The 27,689-nt window shown below is 41.3% G+C and overlaps 1 protein-coding gene across 2 annotated transcripts in view; it reads right to left on the bottom strand.

Moving 5' to 3' along the window:
• Positions 1-5,321: 5,321 nt before the first annotated feature.
• LOC105022633 (transmembrane protein 266) overlaps positions 5,322-27,689 on the bottom strand; it is a 51,441-nt gene continuing 29,073 nt past the window's right edge. For both annotated transcript variants that reach the window (XM_020056517.2, XM_010891232.3), the window contains 8 exons: positions 22,239-22,393; positions 20,873-20,946; positions 17,824-17,880; positions 16,514-16,652; positions 14,678-14,793; positions 12,611-12,803; positions 7,641-7,706; positions 5,322-7,558 (listed from right to left, as the gene is read on the bottom strand). In XM_020056517.2, the coding sequence (XP_019912076.1) occupies positions 6,789-7,558; positions 7,641-7,706; positions 12,611-12,803; positions 14,678-14,793; positions 16,514-16,652; positions 17,824-17,880; positions 20,873-20,946; positions 22,239-22,393 (1,570 nt within the window). In that variant the 3' untranslated portion in view covers positions 5,322-6,788. The remainder of the gene's footprint in view (positions 7,559-7,640; positions 7,707-12,610; positions 12,804-14,677; positions 14,794-16,513; positions 16,653-17,823; positions 17,881-20,872; positions 20,947-22,238; positions 22,394-27,689) is intronic.

Genomic DNA, 27,689 nt, shown 5'->3' with positions numbered 1-27,689 from the left:
TCTGAAACTCAATAGTAGCATTTCAGATTTGAGATGAACTGCTGTATATCACTTGACAGTACAGGATGTGAATGTGTTTTAGATTATTTGAATGTGAAACCATTGTCTGCCTTTTTCCAGAACATTTTAAATTAAGTATTAAGTAATTAAGTAAGCATTTTATCACACGTATTGTCTACATCCCATGTAGACTATATGTTTGATAAGCATAAACTACCAAGCTTACCAGCATTCTTCATTCACAATGTTCAGAAGTATTTTTTTCAGGTTGTGCATACAATCAATCAATCAATCAAATGTATTTATAAAGCCCTTTTTACAACAGCAGTTGTCACAAAGTGCTTTTACAGAGACACCCGGCATTTAGCCCCAAGGAGCAAACAACAGTAGAGTTGAATTTCAGTGGCTAGGAAAAACTCCCTAAGAAGGCCGAATTTTAGGAAACCTAGAGAGGACCCAGGCTCAGAGGGGTGACCAGTCCTCTTCTGGCTGTGCCGGGTGAGATATTGTGCTTTAGACAATAGGTCTAAAGCACATGAATATCACCCATGTCAACGTGAATGTTCTTTCAAGATTTTTAAATGAAAGACTGTGAGGCTAAGATGGTGCTGGAGCAAGCCAACTTGATTAAAAATGACTTATATCTACAACTAACCCCTTGGTTTTCAGTACATGGATGCCTCACACCATTTCATGAAGGATTCTTTCATTCCTGTATTAATTATTGTTTTCTTTCATGAGATAAAAAAAACATCCAAAATGTCTGCTGGTGGCTCAGTTTATTGTTGTGTGGGAAGTCATTAGGACAGAGAGTGTAAACAGTAAACGGGACAGGACTGTCTTTTGTGGGGCTCCTGGTTAGTCCATCTGATCTGATTCTGCCTGGTTCAGTCTTATGAACTCTGGGGCTATTGGTCAGATAGTTCACAGTCAAGGTCTATCTGTTGTGCAGTGCACTGCATGCCGTTAGCCGCTTTCTGTTTTGACTACTTGAGTTCTGTTTCCTGTTAATTAAACGCCTTTGCGGAATTTAATGCGTACTTGTGTCTGTCGTCGGTGTTACCCACTCGGTACAATGCAATTAGGTAATTATTAAAAAAATAACTACATATGGTCTCTTCTGATCTGGACAATGTTTGTGGGGGACCTAGTTACAGACTTTCATTGAGTGCCTTTTACATTTCTGTACGTTAATTAACAATAACATGTTCGCTGCGTAAGTTACCTAAACCGCTTCTATAGATCCCACTATTTTTAATCGTGAATTGTGAAGTTTAATTTAGTTATGCAGGTCTTTAGCTGACATTTAAAAGTTGAAGGGTTACCTGATGTTACCTAATGTCGCAGCTGGTATAAATAAAAAATAAATAAAATCCTCCTCAGAAGGGAATGTTTGCTACCATAGCTGAGTGTTCAAAAGAAAACACGGTACATTAACATATACTAACATCAGTTGACAGACAGTGGAAGAACTGTACTGCATGAAATGGAGGCATGCTTCACTCGCATCATGCTGAAAGACCATCAGATTCTGCTGAACTATTGTCTAAGTGAAATGCACTAGAAGGACATCATATCTCAGATATCATATATTAGTTGATGAGACAGATCAAAGACTGATCATGTAATGTTAATGCATTTAAACTAAGTGACTCCCTCTGAGCCATTATTCAAATATTTCAATTATTAAAGAGTCTAATGGTCACTGTTAATTCAATCTTATTCTTCTCTGATTGTGACAATTAGGCACTTCCTGGTTCACCAGAGAACTCCCACAAGCCATTTCCTGTCTGCTCAGAGGCCCAGGCTGTCAGAATTACATGCTCTGAATAAGAATTTGATTGATAATATGTATTGAAAAGTTTATAATTATAGAACATTAAATGCCGAGACTGATCATCAGTCATAAACTGTGGGGTTTATGAAATATTGGTGGTGCAGGAAGCAATTTCAACACCTGTTTAAAGTCAATGCTATTTTATATTTTTACCTCATAAATTTGAATGGGATCCAGCTCTTTAATATAATGAATCCAAACTTGTTCCTAAAACTGCCGATTCTCTACTCCAGCCTAAGTAAACAATCACCTTTGTTGACTTGGAAAGAGAGGGCGTTGTCCTGGAACCAGTCGACTTACCTCCTCCCTGTGGGCTTTGTCATTCGTATTGCTTTTCAGGCCTCCGACCACGGTGTCGTCCGTAAACTTAATGATGGGGCTGGCGTCATGCGGAGCCACGCCGTCGTGGGTGAACAGGGAGAAAAACATAGGGGAGGCACACCTGTGGAGGAACCCCAGTGTATGGATTCAGTATGGAGGAATTGTGGTCAACCCCGACGGTTTGATGCCTGCGGTTGTGCCCTGTCAGACTCCGGGACATGCCTGAGCCAGGTTTTGGTGTGTCCATCCCTCTGACGCTAGATCATACTGTATACATTTTCATCATTTAGCCAGATTGACTTATCGCTTTCCTCTTTAGATAGCTAGGTGGGACAACCACACCTAGCCAAATGAAAAGTATTCACCCCCTTGGACTTCTCCACATTTTGTTACACTTTTTGCCGCTGATCAACACAAAAACAGTCCTTGAAGTGGAATAACAATGAATATCTACGATTTGTCTTGTTCAGAAATCGTTTGAAGTAGTCGTTAGTCTCTCTTTGATCGTAACTCTCTCACTCAGGGAGAGCAGGGTTGACCAAGTATGAGTGCAGTGTCATCTGGTTATAATGTGATTTAATTGAACTTGACGAAATAAGGATCTATATGAAAATCTAATTTTCTTTCATAAAAAAACGTATAATTGGGGACCCTCAATCGATTGTGGTACATACATACTATAAACAGTTAATGTGATAAATGACAGTTGCCAGGTTTAAAATTGACCTTTTCCAAAATCTCCAAAGACATCATGTTGGCTTGTGCAGTAAAGCCCATGAGCTGTCCACATGATGGTTACATGCATCTGTGTTTGAAAAGTCTACCTCAGTAGTCAGTTGGCTAATTTCTGGAACAAAATTGTACACTGCCCCAGGAAACAATAAACTTTCACTGATCCCCTGTCAAGGCTGCCTGCATTCCCTGCCAAGTCAGGTAGTCCCTGAGCCAGTCAGTTAACCCCAAAATTGCTCTCAGGTGAAAAGTATTATTTGTTACTTGTCATACTTACCGGGTAAAATTACAGTTAAAAAAACAACTGCTCCAGAGTGGCATCCACTGAAGTATTTATTTAGAACAGTGAAGACACTTGGAATCCCATTTTTTTGGATTGCTGTTGAACATTCACAAATCCTGAAGCTCGGCATCATCCCCATTCCGATGGATTGGTCAGGGACTTCAACTGTTCTGTTTTGCTGATGTTAACCAATGTCATGATGGCCTACCACACTAGGGAACATGCAAGTTCTGGGTTTACCCTCTATAAAGTGCTGTTTAGGCAGGGAATTGTTCTTCCAGTCTATCAGATTATTCTTAATTCAGAACTTGCCCCATCACTTAGGTGGTTCTGGGCAAACCTGATTACAATATCTTATAAATGTTTAGCCTGCTGAACTAATGAAATGTGCTATAAACAGGGTTACAGTTGGTGTACCAACATTAAATATCTGTTTTATTTCCAGACGACAGACAAAAACAGACATGGTCAAGAGATTGAGTTGTTCAAACAAACAGAATGGCGAAAACTTGTGATCTAAATCATTTGTACTGTGGAGTGATTGTTTGTGCCAGACGTGGTGGTTCCAGCATCTCCGAAAAAGCACACCTACTGCTTTTTTTTTTTTTGCATACTAGTCTGTTGAATTACAGATAATGGTGACATAATGAGAAAACATCCAGTGAGCGGCAGTCCTGTGGGTGAAAACCCCTTAAGAGAGAGGTCAAAGAATGGCCAGACTTGTTCAAGCTGACAGAAAGGCCACAAATACTCAAATAACCGCTCTTTACAACAGTCGTGTGGAGACAGAAGCGGATGGAGGCAGAAGCTACCACTGTACTAGTTAGGTGTACTTAATAAAGAGAGTGGTGAGTGCACTGTACATAAATGTTCAAATCAGATCACTGCCTTGTGTTGGCCTTCCGATTAATTCTGTGTCCCTCTTCACCTATTCACTTCTAATTTACATGCTCAGGTAACTTTGACAGGGCTTGACATCACAAGTATCCAAGCAGCACTTCTACCATGCAGTGTATGCATGAAGACAGAGGTGACAGCCCTAGATACAGCGACCAAGCTTTTGGCACCCACATCAAGAGGGACTCTTTGTGCAATGTGAAAGCCTAGTGGCTTTTTCCATTTCATATGGGTGTAGCTCGTTATTTATTAACCAGTGACCTGGCGTGTGATCGGCTGGTTGTGGGTGTTTTAGTTATTAATACGCTGCTGAACTGATGGCTGAGGAGGATACAGATAACAGCAGGCCCAGAGCTGTGACACTGTGGTCATCTTTCCTGTTTGTTTGTTTGCGTGTATGTTTGTATCAATGCCGGTCTCAAATAACAATTGAACGTTTGTTTGTAAAAAACACTATGGTTGAACTCGTACGCTGTCAGATGTTGGCAGCATTGAATTGCTGGATCGTAACTGATTGTAATAATGATCCGGCCAATATCTTAAAAAAACAGCTGAACCATGAACCGTTTTTGTGTTGTGAAATTTACTATCCAAATGAATTGTGCCTTACTGCATTTTATGCTTCTGGTGCAAAATACAGTAAATTAGGAAAGTATTCAGATGCCTTAAACTTTTTCCACATTTTGTTAGGTTACAGCCTTGTTCTAAAATGGAGTCTATTTGTTTTTTCCTCGATCATCACTCTACATACAACACATAACGCCCTCTCAAAGCAATGTTTGTAAAGACAAAAGATGGTCTACACAAGGCTACCTCGGAAGGATGATATCTAATAAAACACTACAAAATACTCAATTGTTTCAAAGGTTTTGTCCTCAATAATGTGAATGAATTAGATACGCACCAAACATGTCTTCTGCAAACCATAAGTAGAGGGAAAGCCTGGTCTCCACAGTAGTGTTATGTAATATTTCAGCTGGAAATAACACATTGTATAGACTTGTCCTATTGTCAAAACAATTCAAATACAATTAGTACACTTGATCACTTAACTTAACATCATCTTTTCTCAATGAAATCCTAATAAAACACTTGGGATTGCTTGATTGAAGCTTTGATTATAATTCATTAACAATTAAAATGCTTGAAACACCTGACAAGCAACTACATTGGTTGATTTTCTCCTCCATTAATTATTTGATTGAAAGTTTATTGGGGTTTAATCCTCTTTACTAGACATTTATAATGATAAAGCTTGTTAACCAATTAAGTTTTTGTTGTGACAGGTCTCTCTAATGTTAATACTGTATATATAAATAATGCATTTAGTTGTAGTATGCAATATGCAAATACACTAACAGTTGCTAATGCAAAAGTGTTGTAAGTCTGAATACAATAAGAGCACTCATCATATCTGGGAAAAAGCCCACGTGCATTTCCCTACCAATTAACTACCAATTAATATGAAAACTCTCTGCAAACAAAGTGGCAACTATTTTAATTCCTAATTGCCTGGCCCATGTACAAATAATAGCATTGAAACGGGACCACAATGTTGTTAATGTTACAAAGGTTTATTTGAATGACCCCATCTGCAATTTGGCAATGAGTTTCCCTCATATTAAGTTTACAAAACATCTGTAAACATTAAAGTGCACAGGATTGGCTTGCCATGTTCAGGCGCCAGGCGCACATCTTTTAAAGGTACATGCTACAAGCACACCAATTGAAAACATCCATCCTTTAACACGGCTCAAAATCGAATTTGCATACTTTTAACATAATAAATTGCAATAAATGTGTACTATTCTTAAGTACTTATCCTCACATTGTACCTGTCATTTTCCTGCTAGTTTAAACTCTTATTGTTCTTGTATCTGGCAAAAAAAGATATCAAGGACTTTACTGATGTCGCTCTATTTAGATACGAACATCTTCATCTATGTTATAGAAAGACAAACTTAAAGGTAAAGTTAGAAATTGTCTGTTTGGCAAAGACTGTTAGTCCAGTGAAAAGTACCCTGTGGCTTGGTTGTTAGAGCAGAACGAGCTGCACAGTTACAGTAGCTATAATAATAAAAAAACACATCCCTCCAACTCCTACTGTCACCAAACGTGGAGAAACCCCAGGTCAAATCAGTCAGGTAGTTAAAACAGGAAAATGTAAATAGGCTTGTTCTATAAGGACCTGAATATTTCCCCTTGCTGGTTTGTTTCAAACTGTTTTATTTCACATTTAGGACGCAATTTAAAGTGGGATTTCCTGATGGTGGTTCTTCCTAGGCCCACACTTGTCCCCTCCGTCCTCATTGAAACATTGCTGTGCGAATTAGGCAATTGTCAAAGTCAGCCCAGACTGGAGGACAAGGGTGGCTATGGCTGTCTGGAGCCAAGTCCCAGGTCTGTTTGTGCTGCCTTGCTAACTCCAGATAGTCTCTGACACACCAGGTATGAGCATGGAGCAGACCAGGTATGACAGCAGGCTCTGCTACTGTTTTTGTTCGAGGCATAAGGATTTGGAAAAGTAAAGTCTGTGAGTTTTGTCTGAGCTGTATACTTGGGGCTGACCTACTGCCCTCTTAACACTGTTGTGCCAACCCAAACCAAAAAGTCCTGGCTTTTAGATTGTTTTCACATGTCTTTAACAAACACAGAGATAAATTAATAGGCTAGCACAATGCAGCTTTGTTGGGCTTAGCTCAGTGGTTTGAATCAAACCTATGTATCAGGCAGGCGTTTCAGTGGACCATCAGCAGGCCCAAGTAGCCTATACTTCTCCTCCAAAGAGGACTCAGGAGTACGGTCCTGTAGATGGATGAGAGGCTTAGTCTGCAGTAGAACACAGGATGGGCCTTGGCTCTGGTACTGGGTCTCATCCTGATTCTTACGGTTGTAGATGTTGACCCGGTGCTCCAGCTCCGGACTGGCTTTAGCTGAGCCAGCAGGACTAGGTAGCTTCAGGTTAACCGGGTCCACCAGGCTTTTCTGGGCCAGACAGGAGTCTTCAGACAGGGAGGAAAGCAACTCCTGAACTACCATGCTGTGATCCAATGGAAGGGCATGCTGGGCTGGTGTCAGACCCAGGCCCAGAGGGCCACAGTAGGGCAGAGGAAAGCAATGTCGGCTCTGGGTGTTGTAGTCCTCAATGTTGTAGTCCCTGGCCTGAATCTGCTTCTGGGACTTGTAGTTCAGGAAGGGCCCCCGGGCCTTGGTCTTGAAATGGAAGTCTCTACCCTGGGTGTTGTAGTCCCTGTTGATGCTGCTGCTGCAGTCCTTATTTGATGAGCCCAGGGTATGGCTGCTTAGGCTATGAGGGCGGGCCGTTAGACTCCCGCTGGACTGTGATATGCTGGCACAGGTGTCACTCCCACTCACAGCATTGTCAATTCGCTCCACACCCAGCAGAGATTTGTTGTGGATAGGGTTAGGGGTCTTTGGGTGGTGGACATCAATGGCTGCTGTGGTGATGGCACAAGGATCCCCTGTGTCTGAAATGAAACATCATACAGTAGGTCAGACTGGGGAAATGGCTGTAGGTATGTGTCAGTTATATAAAGAAAAGTTACTTACCACTACTTTGTTCACTGTAGTACTGACTGATATAGTTGTTCATGTCGTCATGATGTACGACAGAATCTGGATGAAAGATAAAAGAAACATGAGGTACGGTAGGCCTGAGACAGGCAAGAGACAGAGAAAACCAACAGACTGGTGATAAATTAAAGGAAAAACCTGAATAAATAATCTGTTATGGTGTGGCAGGGTTTCCTATTTTAATCCTTTTACTTCAATTTAAGGTTTGATTTTTGTTAATATTTTGAATGAAAGATCAAGAGGATGAACAATAAAAAGTGTTTGGGGAGACTTTAGGCACAGAATAAATTGGTCAATCCAAAATACAATAGTTGGACTCATGTGTATGTAATCCCTGATGTTGGTCAAATTAAGCATTGTGATTGGTTGAAAAGTATTTGCAGTAAAAAACAACAACTTCTCCACAGATCCTATGGACACAAGACAGGATGTTTACTTTTCTGAGAAGTCACTGGGCATCCACTGTCTAACCAGCCTGGTCTGATCAGTTGGTTTTCAACAACAGGTTTTGCGTAAATGTTACGGTTTGCCTTTTTGAAATGTAATTCATTGTTTCAAATGTGTATAGCAATGAATAGAGAAATATTTAAGCCCTGTGATATTCATATTTCCCTTTTGAAAGCAATGCATTGAGAAAAACGTCAATGATAAATTAAGCGTATTGAAAAATTTCTTTCATGTTTTTCCATTGAATATAATGTTTTAAGAAAAACATTATATTGTGAAGTTTTTGCCTCTGGATTGCAGTATTTTGAATGTCTACAATCAAAAATGGCAAATACTTCAGTAAGATCAGTAAGATGCATACTTTGGCTATGCATAAGACCCTGGGGGTGAGGTTAATAAAATGGCTATCTGATTGCTTTACAGTTGTGCTCAAAAGTTAGCATACCCTTGGAGAATTGTTAATGTATGTACCATTTGTAAAGAAAACATGAGTGAGCAGGCAAAACACATGTTTTTTTTTTTTCTTATGGGATTCACATTCAACAGTAGGTCATATCAGAATGGCACAATCATAAAACAAAACATGGCAAAACTGGCCCCTGTTCAAATGTCTGCATAGCCTTAGTTCTTAATACTGTGTATTGCCCCCTTTAGCATCAATGACAGCGTGCAGTCTTTTGTAAGTGTTGTCTATGAGGCCCTGAGTTCTTGCAGGTGCTTTAGCTGCCCATTCGTCTTGGCAAAATGCCTCCAGGTCATGCAAAGTCTTTGGTCGTCTTGCATGAACCGCATGTTTGAGATCTCCCCTAAGTGGCTCGATGATATTAAGGTCAGGAGACTGTGATGGCCACTCCAGAATCTTCACCTTTGCTCTAACCACTGGAGGGTCAACTTGGCCTTGTGCTTAGGGTCATTGTCATGCTGGAAAGTCAAAGAGCGTCCCATGCGCAGCTTTCGTGCAGAACAATGCAAATTGTCTGCCAATATTTTCTGATAACACGCTTGATACTTGCCATCAATTTTCATAAGATTCCCTGTGCCTTTAGAGCTCACCCACCCAAACATCCGTGAGCCACCACCAGGCTTCACAGTGGGGATGGTATTCTGTTCACTATAGGCTTTGTTGACCCCTCTCCAAACATAGCGCTTATGGTTGTGACCAAATGAGTCGTCACTCCAAATGAGTGTGCCAGAGGCTGTGAGGCTTGTCAAGGTGTTGTCGGGCATATTGTAACCAGGCTTTTTTGTGGCATTAGCACAGTAAAGGCTTCTTTCTGGCAACTCAACCATGCAGCTCATGGTATCATTGTATTGTGCTCCTTGAAACAACCACACCTTCTTCCAGAGCAGCCTGTATTTCTCCTGAGGTTACCTGTGGGGTTTTTCTTTGTATGAACAATTCTTCTGGCATTTTTGGCTGAAATTTCTTGCTCTACCTGACCTTGGCTTGGTATCAAGAGATCCTAATTTTCCACTTTTAAATAAGTGATTGAACAGTACTTGGATATATTTGTATATCCTTTTCCATCTTTATAAAGTTCCAGTATCTTATTACGCAGGTCTTTTGACAGTCCTTTTCTGCTCCCTATGGCTCAGTATCTAGCCTGCTAAGTGCATTCATGTGAGAGCTAACAAACTCATTGACTATTTATACACAGACACTAATTGCAATTTGAAAAGCCACAGGTGTGGAAATTTGCCATTTTCATCTGTATGTCTCACCTTGTGTGTCTGTAACAAGGCCAAACATTCAAGGGACCGTAAAACTTTTGATCAGGGCCATTTGGGTGATTTCTGCTATTATGATTTAAAAAGGAGCCAAACAACCATGTGATAATAAATGGCTTCATATGATCAATGTCCTTAAAAAGGCTGTTTTTGCATGATCAGAAATATTTTCATATATATATATATATACCAAGTTACAGCCATGTTACTAACTCTCTGTAGGAGCAATCCATTTGTGTGAAAAGGATGGCTAACAAACTTAACTGGCACCTCTATATTAAAAACCCCTTTATCCAGATTACAGGGCTGTAAATGCTTTGTGGTTAGGGACTTGCACTTCACTCATCTCCCCCCAAAATGCATTCCCTTGGCATAAACACTGGCTCCCCCAGGTGCTTATAGCAACAAAATAATCACACCAAGCAATTAAATGTACAGGTGAATGTGAGAGCAATCAGATTTTGGTATACAGTGCTCTTTGTCTCCACACCCAGCCAGCTAGGGCCTCCACGGTGAATGGTTCTGCCCTGATCTTCCCTTCTGTGTTCGCCTGATTGGGCCTGAGCTCAGTGGCTGTCCACAGAGTGGTGCCCAAAGTACCCTGAGTGCCTGGGCCACTCCCCCAGGACCACGGCAGACTCTGACGGGTAATTTCATTTATTTCTGGGCCTAAAATATTAATCCGGGGGTGGGATGGATGGAGGCTGGGAGGTAGGGAGAGAGAGAGGGAAGGGGGAGCACCCCAGAGAGGAAGCATTGCACTCACTAAAACATGACCAAGACAATCACTCACTAATAAATAACACATGAGGATGAGGTCTCTGAGAAAGAATTGAAAGAAAGAAGGATGGACAACAAAAAAAGAAGTCAAGCTAAGTGAAGGTGACAGAAGTTAGGTCATTTTTAAATAAATATACATTTGTGAAACACTTCATGCACTGGATTGCAGGATGTTCTTTATTATAGTGGTAAAACAGTGTTTCATTATTAGATTTATTTTATTACATATTCGATTAGCACATTTGGCTAGTTCTACTTTGTGTGGAAAGATTTTAGGTTATTATTCAAGCAGTGTGTACGGTAGTATATGATGGACCTCTGTGGTCAGTGTTCCTCAAAATCTGTTTGTGCTTTTGTGAGAGGCATCCAATATTTAAGAAACAAAACCACAAATCCCTTGTGACCAGTAGACAAAATGTTCTAACCTTTTCTACCTCCTTTTGAATTCTCAACAAGGAAATAGACTTAGCAACAGAGTGCCTCAATAAGAATGAATGACACTTTGATGCCACCCCTTAGGCATGAGCAAACAGTAAGAGAGAGGGAACAGCAGAGAAAGACAAGGAAGTGAGGACCCTTAACCCAGTCCATGGCTTGCCCTCGCAGGCCAGCCTGCGGCTTAAGTGCTCATCCTGTTCCAGTGCTCCTTCCATGTTCTTGAGGAAAAAAACACGCTTGTTCCTAAGAGCCAGATTTCCCACAATCCCCTAGGGGTGTTGGTGTGGCGGTTGCCACGGCATCTCCTGGTGCCCTATTGTGATTTCCAGGTGAAGAGGAACAGATGTTCCATAGTGGCCCACTCTCTTCACAGACCTCAGAACAAGGCTCAATCCACAGAGCACTCTGTACCTGAAACAACCAGTCTGTGTGTGTGTGTGTGCTGCTAAATGCCTGTGTGCATGTGTGACATGGCTTGTTATCCCCAGGTCTCAGCACATCCTAAAAGCTTTTATGCTCTCTTATCGATCCTGGACTGCCTGCGGTCAGAGGGGTGTTGTGTGTGTGTGTGTTTTGTGTGTGTGTGTGTGTGTGTGTGTATGAGTTGCCTGCGGTCAGAGGTGTTGTGTGTGTGTGTGTGTGTGTATGAGTTGCTTGCGGTCAGAGGGGTGTTGTGTGTGTGTGTATGAGTTGCCTGCGGTCAGAGGGGTGTTGTGTGTGTGTGTATGAGTTGCCTGCGGTCAGAGGGGTGTTGTGTGTGTGTGTGTATGAGTTGCCTGCGGTCAGAGGGGTGTTGTGTGTGTGTGTATGAGTTGCCTGCGGTCAGAGGGGTTTTGTGTGTGTGTGTGTGTGTGTATGTGTATGAGTTGCTTGCGGTCAGAGGGGTGTTGTGTGTGTGTGTATGAGTTGCCTGCGGTCAGAGGGGTGTTGTGTGTGTGTGTATGAGTTGCCTGCGGTCAGAGGGGTGTTGTGTGTGTGTGTATGAGTTGCCTGCGGTCAGAGGGGTTTTGTGTGTGTGTGTGTGTGTGTATGTGTATGAGTTGCCTGCAGTCAGAGGGGTGTTGTGTGTGTGTGTGTGTGTTGCCTACGGTCAGAGGGTATTGTGTGTGTTTTATGGGGCTAGGGCCTGGAGACTGGCTTGGGATACTGCAGTCAGATAAGTCTGTCACTGCTTCAGCATCTAGACACCTGTTACTTATTTTACAACATTTTTGTCCCACACAATAATGTACATTCTTTATATCCAAACCACTCTCCCTGTTTGTGAAGTGGCCTTGCCGACAAAACAAACAAACGTAGAACTTTATTTAAATGTGCCAAGGTCACTGATGTTCAGCGGAGTGATTAGAATTTGTCTTTACAGATCGCCTGGTTTTCCTCACCTCTGCCTTCTGGAGCAGCTGTATTCATCAGACTTACTATCAATACATGGTCCAGAATAAAGTAATATCGAGCAAGAATATTACTGCAAGGAGGATTAGTCCCATGGTATGGACTATTCTATATATTACCCTATCCGATACAGCCTCTAGCTACAGTATTGGTGAGTTTACCTGCTGGGTTGCGTGGCTCCCTGAGGACCCTGTGTCCCTCATCATCAGACTCCCCAGGGCCCTGGCCCTCCACCACCTGGTAGCTACTGCTCTGTTTGCCCCACACATGGTGGATCTGCATGGCAGCCTCCCGCTCTGCAGCCAGGTCCAAATCCTGCTGGGCCAGATGGGCCCGGAGCTGTCTGATCTCAAACTGAGCAGGGGAAAAAAGACACACAGAGAGAGAGAGAGGGAGAGAGAGAGAGAGAGACAGAGTAACTCTAGTCATATTCCAGGTTTGATTAACCAATCCCTTCAGTCCCAGAAAGGTCCCTTCAGCATGATTCCATTCTGCTGGCTAAATGGTAATACTTCTACAGCTATAGGATCAGTGCCTAATGGCTCGTATTGACAAACAGAGAGTCAGACTGCGTTTTTTCCCTTTAGAATAACACTGAGTATCCCATCATTTCTGGAGCATTTTGTACAACAACATGCTTCCAATGATTTACGGTTATGACTTCACCCTCTATTGATTTTGGGGCCTTGAGCCCATTGAGAGAAATGTAGTTCTTTAGCTCTACTGACTAGAGGAGTGCATTCAGTAATGCTTATGACAGTCAAAGTAACAAAATGGAATATGGGTGTTGCTTACTAGCATCTTTCTTTAGTCATTTAGCAGACACTCTTATCCAGTGACTTACAGGAGCAATTAGGGGTTCAACTTCCTAGCACAATTATGATTTTCTCATTGGCTCAGCGATTAATCAGCAACTTTTCAGTTACTAGCCCAATGCTCTAAACATTAGGTTATTTCCCACCCTATCTACTTGTATATTTACAAATGCATTATAAATCATGTTGCATGTTTCTTAATATTGGGATTATCAAGGAATAACATTATAACAAAAGTTACAAAAAAACACATTTCTGGTGCCTGTAAAAAAGGGTATATTTAAATAAAAATAAAAATATTAATTTAAACATAACAAAAAACACAGGACGTTCTGACGTTTGCTGAAAATCCGGGTCACGCTGAACTATACTGTGATGGGTTACTGCCATCTTCTGTTAGCAATTGGTATTGCAGCCTCTGAAAATCTGTGATAGCCTCAACAACATCCCTCACTTTATTCCGTGCCCGCACTTTACCCTAACCTCAACCACAGTCTGCATCCATTTCTTATGATATGGTTTAACATGTGTTGACATATCACTTTGAACCATCCTGATTCAACCCTAATGTTTCCTAGCCAGTTGACCAGAGAGCCTTGTTTTCCAGGGACAGTCTGCATTTCTTTCATGTGTCACCGGGAATGTCTTTAGTTAGCCCTGAGAAGTTAAAACGTAACTCTAAAGGTAAATCTCAGATATTTTAATTATCAGAGGCAAAATCTAAGATTTCTAGATGGATTTTTAGAAGGAAGTAAATACCCCCCCAGTGTTCACTTCAGTTGCTGGGACTCATCTGAGAGGTGTGTGACTTACTGCCTGTTCCTCTCTGGGAGGTGAAGGTGGTGAGACTTACTGCCTGTTCCTATCTGGGAGGTGAAGGTGGTGAGACTTACTGCCTGTTCCTATCTGGAAGGAGAAGGTGGTGAGACTTACTGCCTGTTCCTATCTGGAAGGAGAAGGTGGTGAGACTTACTGCTTGTTCCTATCTGGGAGGAGAAGGTAGTGAGACTTACTGCTTGTTCCTATCTGGGAGGAGAAGGTAGTGAGACTTACTGCCTGTTCCTATCTGGGAGGTGAAGGTAGTGAGACTTACTGCCTGTTCCTATCTGGGAGGAGAAGGTGGTGAGACTTACTGCCTGTTCCTATCTGGGAGGAGAAGGTAGTGAGACTTACTGCCTGTTCCTATCTGTGAGGAGATGGTGGATAGACTTACTGCCTGTTCCCATCTGTGAGGTGAAGGTGGTGGGACTTACTGCCTGTTCCCATCTGTGAGGTGAAGGTGTTGGGACTTATTGCCTGTTCCCATCTGTGAGGTGAAGGTGGTGGGACTTACTGCCTGTTCCCATCTGTGAGGTGAAGGTGGTATGACTTACTACCTGGTCCTAGCTGTGAGTTAAATGATGTGTGACTTACTGCCTGTTCCTGACAGATCTGAGTGAGCCGTTCCAGCTGCTCCTCTCTGACAGCTTTGGTCTTCTCACACTGCTGGATCTCCATCTCCATCTCCACCTTCACCTGCAAAACATAGGCTGGGTGGGGGGTACATCATATATTCACTCAAAACCCCCAAACATACACAGAACACCACTAAGACAAACACGTTTATCTGAGTCATACCACTGTCTTCTCTCCTGGTACTGCTGACAGTCCAGATTACTAAGATATTCAGTCTTATACTGCCTGTATGGCAGCAGAATGAATAACCAAGGAGGACTACTAGTGAACTACTGTCTGCAGGCAGTGCCAGCGCTCCCTCCACCAGCTCTACTTTCCAGTAGCCTAATAATAGAGTAGTTGACGTGAACATGCAGGAGGAGGAAAGGAGACAGCAGAGGGGGAAGGATGGAACAGTAGAACTCAGCTATTATGTGGAGAGCAGAGGGGGTGGAACGGCACATAAGTCATACTCAACAAGGGGAAGATGAAGTGCATGGTAATAACTAAGCATATGATAGAGGACTGGCGTACTGTGTGTGTGTGTGTGTGCGTTTGTAACTGCTGACAGCTGCTTGGCATGGCGGGACATAGGGAGCAGCAGTGTCATTCATACCATGGCGGATTCCACATCGCCTCTGTAACAAGAGCCAACTCCACTCCCACCTCTTCTCTCTGCTGAGGCCAAGCGTAAGGCCCCTAGCATCGACACACATCTCCTGCTTGCCCTCTCTCCCTTTTTGATTTCTTTCTGTCCCTCTTCCTCTATTTATTTTTTTCAGTGATGGAAGAAAGAAAATGATATTTCTAATTGTTTTGATTTGTTTTGATTTACTTTTTATTTGTTTATATGAGGATTTATAATATCATATTGCTATTTCTCAAGAAGACTTAGACCCTACTGGTGTGTAGTCCAGGTTGCTCTCGTCTCCCCAGCTGTTATTATAGTGGTGTGAGTTTGTTTTTCATGCTGAGCGGGGCTAGCCACTGAACGAGCTAATTCAAACACTCAAAAACATCTAAACAAACAAGTTCAAGCACAAAGAGACTCTAACGTTATGTGAAGTAGGTTGACCAGCATGGTATTGCTCCAGATTTTATCAGTGCTGTTAAGCATTTCAAAAGTGATAAATCAGGGGATAGTTCACCCAAATGAGAGTGTAAATGCAAATGTCCTTACCTTGTAGGCGGTCAATTGACAAAGTATGACAGCAATTCATGCTACTGTGTATGGTTTTATTGTGTGGCACAAATCCCATTGAAGTCATTGTAGCAATATTAGCCTTTCATGGATGTTTTGTAGACCGTGAGATCAGTGGGATGATGTTTCCTACAGAGCTCCTCACTGAGAATGAGGGTGACCCCTGGTAGGAATCGATCTGCATCGCATTAGCATAACATGTATAACAGCCAGTATATTCACTATCACGGCCATTCTGAATCTGTTTAAACAAGGCTCAGGATCAATACCAGTTTAAGTAGAAGAATGGTTGGCAATTTACTCAGAGGGACAATCAATAACTACAGTATATTGTTCTGAATAGTAAATAATTTGTGTAATTACAGGGAGAATGGGGTCGTATTGTCATTGCAGGGATTGATTCAGCAGTCATGTATTGAATAAGCAATATGCTTCATCTTCCTGAAGTATGACATTTTCAATATGGCGCAATCATTGAAAAGAAAAAAAGATCATATATCTCGAAGAAGATCATTCGAATGGATATTAAGAACATTCGGTCAGGCTCTTGACTGAGAGAATGAATCAGACAGACGGGGACATTTGGGCGTGTCGGATTCCCTCCTCGGTCTCACCGTCAATGATTCTCTTGACCCTCCAGATGCGCAGGGTGATGATCAGACTGATGGCGTCCCAGGGGCTGCTGGGGCCGTTGGCCACCGTGGACGCCACCATGGGTGCCAGAGACAGAACAATGACCGCCCCGTCAAACACCTGCAGGGAGGAGACACACGCAAGCCGGCATGGATGAATGTATACGCACACACACACAGACACACACTCACACACACCCACACACACAGAGACAACGCATGAAAGCATAACACCTACCACACGGCCACAGACCAGCAAGCGTGTAATATGACACGCTAATAGTAAAAAACACAAGAGTCGTTAGGTGAAATTTGTTTGTATTCCCAACATTTAGTATGGGGAAGAATGCAACACAACCGCTAAAGCAGCCTTTAATATCAGTGTGTCATGTAAACTGATTTGAGGAACTTCTCGTCACAGCTTGTGTGATGACTTTAATTACTTAAATTAATACTAATATTGATAAAACTCATATTTCATCAGATATATTTTTATGATTCTTTAACAGAAATGCTGCATCAACTCATATACACTGGAGGCCGTGGATTAGACCAGTGGCCTGGCCTCAGACAGAGAAAACTAATTACAGTGGCCTGGCCTCAGACACAGAAAACTCATTCCAGTGGCCTGGCCTCAGACACAGAAAACTAATTCCAGTGGCCTGACCTCAGACACAGAAAACTAATTCCAGTGGCCTGGCCTCAGACACAGAAAACTCATTCCAGTGGCCTGGCCTCAGACACAGAAAACTAATTCCAGTGGCCTGGCCTCAGACACAGAAAACTAATTCCAGTGGCCTGGCCTCAGACACAGAAAACTCATTCCAGTGGCCTGGCCTCAGACAGAGAAAACTAATTCCAGTGGCCTGGCCTCAGACACAGAAAACTAATTCCAGTGGCCTGGCCTCAGAAACAGAAAACTAATTCCAGTGGCCTGACCTCAGACACAGAAAACTAATTCCAGTGGCCTGACCTCAGACACAGAAAACTAATTCCAGTGGCCTGGCCTCAGACACAGGAAACTAATTCCAGTGGCCTGGCCTCAGACACAGAAAACTAATTCCAGTGGCCTGACCTCAGACACAGAAAACTAATTCCAGTGGCCTGGCCTCAGACACAGGAAACTAATTCCAGTGGCCTGGCCTCAGACACAGAAAACTAATTCCAGTGGCCTGACCTCAGACACAGAAAACTAATTCTTAAAGGGAAGTTATCCCTGGATTTTTTTACCCCTACTTTGATTTTGTCAAACATGTGATTATGGCCTTTTTATTGTTGTACTGGAATCTTACCTCCACTTTGTTCTCAATGTAGTCCCAAATCCCAAACACTACAATTCTGAAGACCGTCTGTGAAAAGACAGAGAAAGGATGGAAAGGGGAAGCTAAAAACACCCTCTGTATATGCAACATATTATGAATATGCAATTTGAATATGGATTAAAAATATGAGAAGTTAGTCCAATGTGATGGTAGTACAAACCCGATTCCAAAAAAGTTGGGACACTGTACAATTGTGAATAAAAACAGAATGCAATGATGTGGAAGTTTCAAATTTCAATGTTTTATTCAGAATACAACATAGATGACATATCAAATGTTTAAACTGTGAAAATGTATCACTTTAAGGGAAAAGTAAGTTGATTTTAAATTTCATGGCATCAACACATCTCAAAAAAGTTGTTTACCACTGTGTGGCATCCCCTCTTCTTTTTATAACAGACTGCAAACGTCTGGGGACTGAGGAGACAAGTTGCTCAAGTTTATGAATAGTAATGTTGTCCCATTCTTGTCTTATACAGGCTTCTAGTTGCTCAACTGTCTTAGGTCTTCTTTGTCGCACCTTCCTCTTTATGATGCACCAAATGTTTTCTATGGGTGAAAGATCTGGACTGCAGGCTGGCCATTTCAGTACCCGGATCCTTCTTTTATGCAGCCATGACATTGTAATTGATGCAGTATGTGGTCTGGCATTGTCATGTTGGAAAATGCGAGGTCTTCCCTGAAAGAGACGACGTCTGGATGGGAGCATATGTTGTTTTAGAACTTGGATATAACTGTCAGCATTCATGGTGCTTTTCCAGATGTGTAGGCTGCCCATGCCACACGCACTCATGCAACCCCATACCATCAGAGATGCAGGCTTCTGAACTGAGCGCTGATAACAACTTGGGTTGTCCTCGTCCTCTTGAGTCAAGATGACATGGCATCCCAATTCTCCAAAATGAACTTCAAATTTTGATTTGTCTGACCACAGAACACTTTTCCACTTTTCCACAGTCCATTTTAAATGATCCTTGGCCCAGAGAAAACGCCTGCGCTTCTGGATCCTGTTTAGATACGGCTTCTTTTTTGACCTATAGAGTTTTAGTCGGCAACGGCGAATGGCACGGTGGATTGTGTTCACCGACAATGTTACTAGAAGTATTCCTGAGCCCATGTTGTGATTTCCATTACAGTATGAGTCCTGTATGTTGATGCAGTGCCGTCTGAGGGCCCAAAGTTCACGGGCATCCAGTATGGTTTTCCGGCTTTGACCCTTATGCACAGAGATTGTACCAGATTCTCTGAATCTTTGGATGATATTATGCACTGTAGATTATGATAACTTCAAACTCTCTGAGAAACTCCTTTCTGATATTGCTCCACTATCTTTTGCCGCAGCATTGGGGGAATTGGTGATCCTCTGCCCATCTTGACTTCTGAGAGACACTGCCACTCTTTTTATACCCAATTGACATAATAAGTTGCAAATCGGTCCTCCAGCTGTTCCTTATCTGTACATTTAACTTTTCCGGCCTCTTATTGCTACCTGTCCCAACTTTTTTTGGAATGTGTAGCTCTCATGAAATCCAAAATGAGCCAATATTTGGCATGACATTACAAAATGTCTCACTTTCAACATTCAATATGTTATCTATATTCTATTGTGAATTAAATATAAGTTTATGAGATTTGTATATTATTCCATTCCTTTTTTACTCACAATTTGTACAGTGTCCCAACTTTTTTGGAATCAGGTTTGTATTTAAATTGCTCAAGACTTCCTTTTCTATATTGTTACATTTGGAAAATGTAATTTAAAATATTATTAAGTACTCTATGTTGGCTCTCAGTTTTTTTTTAATAGTTTTTACTGAAAATCTACAACTGCACTATTATTGTCAACATGTTATATATGAAAAACCCATAAAAAAAGTTTAAACATACAAACAATTATTCAGAAAACTCTCCCAAGTATCAAATGATTCCTTGAGTTTCTAAGTGCACAGTAAGCATCAGTAATTGGGCTTATTAGGGAAAGTGACTGATCTGAAACTGAATTAACCAGATCGGTTGATCCCCATTCAACTCTCAGCAGCATGATATAAAGTCAGAACATTCTTGGCCAGGGGTTCAGGAGTGTGTGATTGGAAAGTCTAACAGCCTCACATTCTTCATTATAAGGCCTATCCCCTACTTTCTGCTGAAAATATAATACTGTAAAATGTACTTGAGCTTGTGTCCTCAAAGGGGAGTACACCTAAGATATTAATATAAAATATTACCAGTAGGATTAGTTCTAAACCTTTCTAGAACTATCCAGTACTGCTATTTAATATTCTTGGCCATCTCGTGAAATCTTTGCTTTTAATTGAAGATTTCAGAAAATGAAATGTTTGCATTTAATTGAAAAGTGGCCTCATTCATCATACAGTAGCATCAACTACCCCACCGTCAGGTAAAAACACACAGATATTCCCCTTTTAGGGACCTGCTCTTTGATTGGTGGATCTGCAGCAGATGGTGACCTTTCAATATGTCACAGTCTCTATAGTTACAGACAGTTTGTAATTAACAGACCTTGAGAATTCTTCCCATCTGACACCTTTCATCTATAGTGTCAGGAAACAGAGGTGTTATAAGCTGTTGGGTGGATCAGATGACTGTAACCCACCCCTGAACCCTGTTAACCTCCTCTTTAATTATTTCTTAACCCTGCTGGTGTTAATTAATGTGGACAGAAGTGTCCACAAGATTTTATGTGGACAGAAGTGTCCCGAAATGATGTTTAAATCAGAAGAAATTGACTAATGGGGATTTTCTTCCGGTCCCCATTATGAAAAAGACAATTGTTTTGTCTTAAATGTTATGTTTATGGCAAAAATTACAATTCGGGTTAGGGTTGGAACTAGGGTAAGGGTTTGACATTATAAGTAGGTTAAGTTTAGGAAAAAGGATTCTGTGATTGAGGGTAAGGGTAGGGTTAGGCATGGACATACAGGAGACTGTTCTTGTGGAGTGTGTGTTAAATGTGTGTGTGTTCGTGTGTGTGTGTGTGTGTGTATGAACTTTGTCTTACCTCAGTGAAGAAGATTGAAAGGATGGCAAGGCTGATCCAATGGATTATGCTGGCAAATTGGAAAGCATTGGAAACTGGAAGAAAAATATGCGAAAAATCTTAATATATGTATAATATTATGTATTATTACAGAATATATGCAGAATATTTGCTACCAGATTAAGAGAAGAAATCCTTTAAGCTTGAGGAATAGGGACGAGTACAACACTGGGGTACTCTTCACAGAAAGGATCTAGGCATTCAAAGCACATGGTGATCTTGCAAGCTCTTAAAAAAGTGCAACACAGTATTGTGCCTTTTTATTTTAAAGTTTCTAATTTGTCTAATAAATCACAAAATATATGTATGACAATGTATTTTTCACTGGGCTGGTGACGTGATGTAATTGGCCAAAAGTACCCAATCAACAGCCTGAAATTGCACGCCCTTTCTTTTCCTAACAGAAAAAAAGACACTAAATTTAAACCTTTGGTTACTTCATTGTTATAGTGTACAAATATTGTCCAAACATTTGGAAATTCTGTTTTTTGACTGTACAGGATATAACAGTAAGCTGTTGTCACCATTATTTTGTCCTGCCTTTTCCCACCTTTTCTAATTGGCCACTGAAACAGTGTTGTGCTTCCTCACGCCCACCTTTCTTCTTCTCCTTCCCTGATCTGATCAGCCCATGCATCCCTCCCTACCGCTCCTTCCATTAAGCCGTGTGCCAACCTCTACCTCTCCATCTCCGCCAGCGCTAATCTCTCTCTCTCTCTCTTTGTGCATTCATCCCACACCCCCTACACTCCCTCCTCGCCTCTCCATTTGTCTTCCCAGATCTGGCATCAGGACAGCCAGGGCAGTCAGGATAAATGATAATACATCTGAAGTGACTGGTGTCCTGTAGTCTCCAGAGCAGTGAAGAGTGGAGTGGAGCGAGAATCAGCTATCAATACTGTCCTGTCTCTTGGGGGAGGTCTCAAATGGCACCCTGTTCACTACTTTTGACCAGGACTCACGACTCTGTAGGCAATGATGTGCTATTTGGGACATACCTTGGCTCACATCTCGTAACATAATCGATGGCAACATCTGCCCAGGCAGTCAGTGCTGTTAAGGAGAGACTAACTTAACGCTTCAGGCGTAAACTAAACGCCAGAGCGGAGATACAAAATCTGGTTTTCAGGAGGCAACGGAAACTAGGCTGAGGGAAGACTGTATCCTTGGAAACCGGACGTTTCCGGTCTAGTCCTGCCTTAGTGATCAACTTATCTTCTAGTAATAATGGCTCCACACTGATTGTGAGATATGTAAAAAAAAAAATGCTGTTCAGTGTAACAGTGTGCAGGGATATTTCTTCACTGTTAACGGTAGAGATAGTTACATTGCAGATGCCTGGTGTCTATAAGGAGTTCCACAGTCAAGAAGACCACCACCAAGATGACTAGAGCAACCAGGATACAGTTGAAGCCTGCACTGAGCAGACACACCTGCCACAAGGCGACCCTCCGACCACAGCACGGCTTCAACCAGTTGGACCTGGACAGAGGGAAGTGTTTAAGAGCAGAGGAGAAGACGGAGAGAAAGTAGGCGCAGAGATTGGTAGACAAAGAGAGAGATTAGAAGTCAGTGTTAGCATAGCAAAACAGGAAGTAGCCTACTTGTGTGTTGACAGTGTTTTTCGTCCATGTTGGTATACCTAATTTCCTTCTTGATTGGATTCCATGTTATGGTTTTTCTCAATCGCTTTGGCTAATTTTTATCATTATCAAAACTGTAAGCACAATTGTCACAACTGTTTTATGGGACATACAGTGGATATAAAAAGTCTACACACCCCTGTTAAAATGCCAGGTTTTTGTGATTAAAAGAATAAGACAAAGATAAATCATGTCATAACTTTTTTCACTTTTAATGTGACATATAATGTGAACAATTCAATTAATAAAAATAAATAAAAACCTTACAATAACCTGGTGTGCACACCCTCTTATAACTGCATTCAGAATTAACCAACCACATTCAAACTCATGATAAATAGAAGTTATTACACACCTGCCATCATTTGACTCTGATTAATCACAAATAAAGTTCAGCGGTTGTCATCAAGTGGAGAAAATATGGCACAACAGAGACATTACCAAGAACTGGACGTCCCTCCAAAATTGATGAAAAGACAAGAAGCAAACTGGTCAGGGAGGCTTCCAAGAGGCCTACAGCAATATTAAAGGAACTGCAGGAATTTCTGGCAGGTACTGGCTGTGTGCTACATGTGACAACAATCTCCCGTATTCTTCATATGAATGGGCTATAGTGTAGGGTGGCAAGACGGAAGTCTTTTCTTACAACGAAAAACATCCAAGCCCGGTTGAAGTTTACAAAAACAAACGTCAAGTCTCTCAAAAGCACGTGGGAAAATGTGTTATGCTCTGATGAAACCAAGGTTGAACTTTTTGGCCATAATTCCAAAAGGTATGTTTGGCGCAAAAACAACACTACACATCACGCAAAGAACACCATACCCACAGTGAAGCATGGTGATGGCAGCATCATGCTTTGGGGCTGTTTTTCTTCAGCTGGAACCGGGGCCTTAGTCAGGGTAGAGGGAATTATGAACAGTTCCAAATACCAGGCAATTGGCATTTGGAAGCTGAAGTTCACCTTCCACCATGACAACAACCCACAGCACACATCCAAATCCACAAAAGCATGGCTTCACCAGAAGAAGATTAACGTTTTGGAATGGCCCAGCCAGAGCCCAGACCTGAATCCAATTGAACATCTGTGGGGTGATCTGAAGAGGGATGTGCACAGGAGATCTGACAGATTTGGAGTGCTTTTGCAAAGAATAGTGGGCAAATATTGCCACGTCAAGATGTGTCATGCTAATAGACTCCTACCCAAAAAGACTGAGTGCAATAATAAAATCAAAAGGTGCTTCAACAAAGTATTAGTTTAAGGGTGTGCACACTTATGCAACCAGGTTATTGTGAGTTTTTTGTTTTATATTTTTCCCCCTCAAGGATTTCAGTTTGTTTTTCAATTGAATTGTTCAGGTTATAAGTCACATTAAAGGTGGACAAGGTTCCGATATGATCTTTATCTTTGTGTCATTCTTTTACATCACAAGAACCTAGCATTTTAACAGGGGTGTGTAGACTTTTTATATCCACAGTACAAGAATGTCAGTTTTGGCTAGCTGATTACCGATTTCAACTGTAGGTTTTTATGTAGGTCTACTGGGAAAAGTCAATACTGTACAATACAGTAGTACACAGAAAAAGGATATGCACATTTGTATATATACAGTAAATTTAGCAATGTGTTACATATACACAGAAAATTTACATTTACATGTACATTTTTACATATTTCTTATATGTAAAGTCATAGATAGTAAACAGTATATTTGCCACAAAATGACATCAATGCAACAATAGGTTCTGTAAAAACAATGAATTGCACCTCCTCGTGTTACATGACACTACAAGTTCCCATCTTCTTGTTGAATATCCTGTCACTCTTGTCGGTCTGGCAAGAGATTTTCATCAATATCACATCTGATGTTTTCCCTTGTGATGCACCGGAGGAAAAATCTCCTTGCGATACCTATTTTCTTACTATGTCACCTGGCAGGTATTTTGCCAATGTAGCAGACATCATAAACATACTATGTTAAATATTTAACCTTTTGCACATGTGCCAAAACGTGTGCAATTTGCTTAAATTAATAAGAAATTAAAATCTGGTGTGAACAAGAAATTAATTGAAGCTAACTAAAAATTGTTATCATTCGAGAATTGAGGCAAAGTGATTGAGGAAAAACTGTAGTATTACTAAAATTCCAATGGCTGACATATATTCCTTATAATCACCAGAAGGGGGTGCTATTTAACACATATAACCACATCTATACAGTGTGGTGGACCAGTTTCTTAATCTGAGCCTGGGATTCGTGGGCCAAGACTGGGGACACCGTAAAGAGAACAGAGGCTGCATTAAGAGAGACACTGAGGTTCTTTGAGAAAGTCGCTAGTCTCTCAGGCAGATCTGTGAGAGGAATAGTAAAGGAACTCTATTTAGAGGTCAATGAAGGGTTGGTCTGTAGATTGAAAAGCTCCATACAACATTAACAAATTTTAAGTGACTAGAATAAAATTTATGGATAAAATGCTACATATAAATACATAATATTTTTTCTATATATGTGATGTTTTTCTATAATGAAATATTGAATACTTGTGAATGCTTTGTGTTGGTCAGAACAGAATTCCGTCATTGTCCATGATCCTACCTGACATTGATAACCTAATCTCTTTTTCCACACCCACTGTTGCCTCTCTCTATTAGCAGTGGGAGACAGACAAGGGGAAATGATGCCAGAACTCCAGCCAGAATGGAAAATTGGCTCGTACTGCTTTACACTTTTTTCTGCTCCACACGTACTTGGCCTGGCATACAGAGAGCTTGGCTAATCACCCCAGTTCTGTGATCATGTCTTCACTCCCTAGCATGGCGCTAATTCCAGCTAAAGTAGTCAGTGTTGGTGGGGAGAGTCGGTAGTGGTTGAATGGAATAAATCTGTATTTCTACTGGCTGTGGATACGACCCTTTCAAGATAACTGGTCTGCCAAACCAAAAGATCTGGATATCGCTGAAGCTTCTGAGCATGCGCAGATCACGTTCAATGCATGTGTTTATTCTCAACACAGTCTCTGCTATAGTCTACTTGTGTAGCAGACAACTAGATCAAAACTGAGTCAACATCTTGAATATCACATAATGACCCAAGTATTTTAAATAGGTCAAACAGGACCAAATTTAATGAAAGACAAATAAAGGACTGCATTCAATCATGAATCTTAATTCTTCAAGTAATAGCGATGATGTGGAATCCTTCTGCATAGTAACCATTTGATGTAAATCAGTTGTAATTCAGGGGTATGTGCATTTTGATCTTTGTGACTGTGTGGTTTTAAAGTAGTCTTCAGTGTTCTTTTAAAGTAGTCTTCAATGTTGTTTTACAGTATATGTCAATGTTGTTTTAAAGTAGTATTCAGTGTTGTTTTAAAGTATTCTTCAGTGTTGTATTGAATACAGCGTACAGTGAACATATTTTAGAGCAGGTGTTAGCAAACTATAGCCTAACCTATTGCTTGTTATTCTTCCCTAAATGTACATAAGCTTCAGGATGTTCTGTATTTTTTGGTCTGCCAGACTAAAGATTCAGAAAAAGTTGGATCCACAGCCACCTAATTTGGAAGACATTTAATTTTATTGACTGAAATTCATGAACATAGAATAAATTAAAATCTGAATTTCTATACAGTGAGGTAAGGATTTGGACTGTAGTGTTTTCACTGGAATGTTACTAATAATAAAACAATTTAAAGTAAATGTTTCATTTATTAGTGGGCTTTGAAGAGTAAAACCATCATTCAAAATAAGTTTACAACATTGCACAGAAGATTATTATTCAATGATACTCTTACATTTTAATTCCAGGGATAACTAGTGTGGAGTATCTACCAGAGTGTTCTGTTACGTAGGCTGATTTTGAGGAGTGAACTGAGGTAGAGCGGAGATTTGTCTAAGATGGACTAGTAGAAACTTTGGTACTAGTGAGTCTTGTGTTGTGTGTGCAGCGAGAGCCAGTTCACGGAAGCATTAAGATCACAATGATGAGTTTGGGGGGAACTGGTCAAGCTAATATACTGAATATTAGCGGACAACCAGTAATTGCATCAGTACTTCCTTAAGCTGAAGAGCATTACTTATGTTTTACTGGACTGTAGTAGTTGGAGAAAAGTGTGTTCTTTTTGTAGTTAGCTGTCAGATGTATTAGCAATATTTCTCTGTAATAATAGACTTAACCCTGTTAAGACAAGATATCGAGCAAAGTGCTCTTACAGTGGCTGATGGGCTTGCTTTCTTCAGTTCCTCTCTGTCTCTACTTCTCTGAAGTTAGTGGTACGTTCACTAGACACAGTCAAACCTACAAGCCTGTAAACAAGGCCAGGCTAATCTCATACAGCCATAATCATGCTGTTAGCAATCATCTTTCTGGCGCTCTTTGAGGCTCTGTGGAGATGAAGTGTGTGTGTTGGGCCAGATGGTGCTGACTGTCACTACAGCGTCTGTGGCCAGGCCTCAGCCAGACAGGAAGCAGTCATCAAGCCAGTCTGTAGACCTCAGGTCCACGTCCCCTCATTTTCCTCTACGCTCCACGGGATTGGACAGAGGAAAGGGGGAAGGGTGGAGTGAGCATACAGAGCTTGTTAGAAAAGGGTCAACAGATAAAGAGACTGGTAATACGTTGTAAATCAAAGCATGCTTTGTATATGAAGGCTTGTTTTCACTTCAGTGTTCAGTGTCTTCAAAATATATACTCTCGGCCCTGAAGAGTTCACCACAAATGATAAATCTGGACCAAGTTGGTTCTCCAGTGCCGAAGCAGTGTATCGCAACGCAGATGAGTCATAACCTGTTATGAACATGTCCGTGTCCCTAAAAACGGAAGTGCTCTGGGGAACTGGTTTTGGCATACTTCCTTATTGAGTGAAGAGTGCGATAAGAAGCAGAGCGGCTTGGTGGAATGTCCATCACAGGATGCCAGTCTTGAACCATGCTGTTGGGACGAGGCAATGACATAATAAGATGGAACCACAAAACTGGAAAAAAGTGGGTGGCCTCTTTAATTGCCACACCACATATGATACTTAAAGTTTTTTTTTGGACAAACACAAGCTGCTAGGTTTAAATCAAATTTGTACCCTCTAAAAAATGGCTGATTTATTACAAATACACAAAGTTATTTCAGTGGATCATCATAGAG

The sequence above is a fragment of the Esox lucius genome, chromosome 2 (genome assembly GCF_011004845.1).
Source record: "Esox lucius isolate fEsoLuc1 chromosome 2, fEsoLuc1.pri, whole genome shotgun sequence".
Taxonomy (NCBI): Eukaryota; Metazoa; Chordata; class Actinopteri; order Esociformes; family Esocidae; genus Esox; species Esox lucius.
The sequence above is the reverse complement of the archived record's forward strand: the minus strand, read 5'-3'. Positions and strand labels throughout refer to the sequence as shown.